Source organism: Mus caroli, chromosome 2, assembly GCF_900094665.2.
Source record: "Mus caroli chromosome 2, CAROLI_EIJ_v1.1, whole genome shotgun sequence".
NCBI lineage: Eukaryota > Metazoa > Chordata > Mammalia > Rodentia > Muridae > Mus > Mus caroli.
The window spans coordinates 70750590-70752158 of NC_034571.1; the positions used below are offsets into that span (position 1 = coordinate 70750590).

Genomic DNA, 1569 nt, shown 5'->3' on the forward strand with positions numbered 1-1569 from the left:
GGAGCTGTCTGGCAAGTGATCATGGCATCCAAGAAGTCATAGAGATAGGGTGTGAGGAACTTGTAAGTCAAGTGGGCATTTTCTGCCAGGACATCGGCTGCCAGGTCAAAATACTCATATTTACAGTAGAGCAGCAGCAGGTTGCCAAAGGTCTCTGGGGGGAAGGGGTTCTGCTGNAGTAGAAACTGGAGCTTTTCAAAGCCCTCTGTGGGCTTGGCATCCATGTTCATCAGAGCCTGGTTGTGGAGGGTCACGGGGTCCAGCTCTTCCTCTGCTCTGGGTGGCATGTCAGTGAGGGCTTCCTGGGCTGCCTCGTAGTTTCTCAGCTGGTACTCTATGGCTGCCTTGAGGTTGAAGGCTTCGACCAGAGCAGTCTGGTGAAGGACTANAGTGTTGCCAACACTGCGAACATCAATGCCCTCTGTGGTCATGCCCACACCGAGTTCTGGGTGTTGACGGATGCCGCGCTCAATGATGTCAGCGATATGCTTCAGAGCAGGCGCGTACTGCCGACTGCTGTAATAGGCCAAAGCCAAGTTGTAGGAAAGGTCAGGCTGGTAGCCAGAAGCCTGCAGGGCTGCTAAGAACTTGGAACAGGCAGCTTCATAGTGTCCCTCTTTGTAGAGCAGACAACCTAGGTTGATCTGACCATCATAATCGCTCTCCCCGCCACTGTCCTCCACACCTTCCCCACTCAGCAGCTGCTCCACCAGGCTCCTGGCTCCTGGGAGGTCACCTTCACTGTACTTGATAGCAGCTTGTAAACGAAGGACTCGAGTCTGATAGGTGGGGTTGTCCAGGAGGAAGGCGACCCTGGTGGCCTCTGGATACAGGCAGGCCTTGTACAGCGCCTGGGCCTGGTACAGGCGGTACTGCTCGAGTTCCGGGTGCATCTGGCTCAGCTGCTCATAGCACTCTGCAGCGAGCTCGAACTCCTGCAGGCGGTAGTAGCAGTAGGCCAGCAGCGACAGCCCTGCGCGGCTGCGGGAGCTCCTCTGCAGCTCTGCGCTCAGCAGCTGCACGGCCTCTGAGTAGCGGGAGTCGCGGATGAGCCTGTACACCACCGCTGTGAACTCACCGTCGGGGATCTGTGAGCTGCTCAGCCCCGCCATAGTCACCTAGCTTGTTTTGCATCCTGGTTTCCAAGGCAATAGGCCAACCGGAAACGGAAGCTGTTCAGCGACAAGTATCCAACCGAAGTGTCTTGTGGATAAAAGCGAACCACCGACACGTTTCTATCAATTTCTGGATATGTTTTTAAACACTTTAGACTGTGGGGAACAAATTGGGCTTAGTCTGGAAATTTCTCTAGGTAGTTCAGAGAGGGATACTCCACGTCCCGGCCTACATCGCTTCCGTTATCGCCCTGCATTCTGGGAAATGTAGTTTCTCCTCTTTGACGTTTTACAGTAATTGGAGTCTCTGCGTTTTCTCTGCGATCGGGATCTTGTTTCTATTGCTTTGATTGCTTCTTTGTTGGCACTGAAGTAAAGTTTTCTTGTGAAGGTTCCCCGGGATGCAGAAAATTCGCTGTTCTATGAGGGTTCGAGTTGCTTGGCAATGGTGACG

At 53.7% G+C, this 1569-nt stretch overlaps 1 protein-coding gene across 1 annotated transcript in view; it reads right to left on the reverse strand.

Moving 5' to 3' along the window:
- Ttc30b (tetratricopeptide repeat domain 30B) overlaps positions 1–1161 on the reverse strand; it is a 2646-nt gene extending 1485 nt beyond the window's left edge. Inside the window, exon 1 of the mRNA XM_021178412.2 lies at positions 5–1161. Coding sequence (XP_021034071.1) covers positions 5–1112 — 1108 coding nt within the window. The 5' untranslated portion in view covers positions 1113–1161. The remainder of the gene's footprint in view (positions 1–4) is intronic.
- Between the last annotated feature and the right edge of the window lie 408 nt (positions 1162–1569).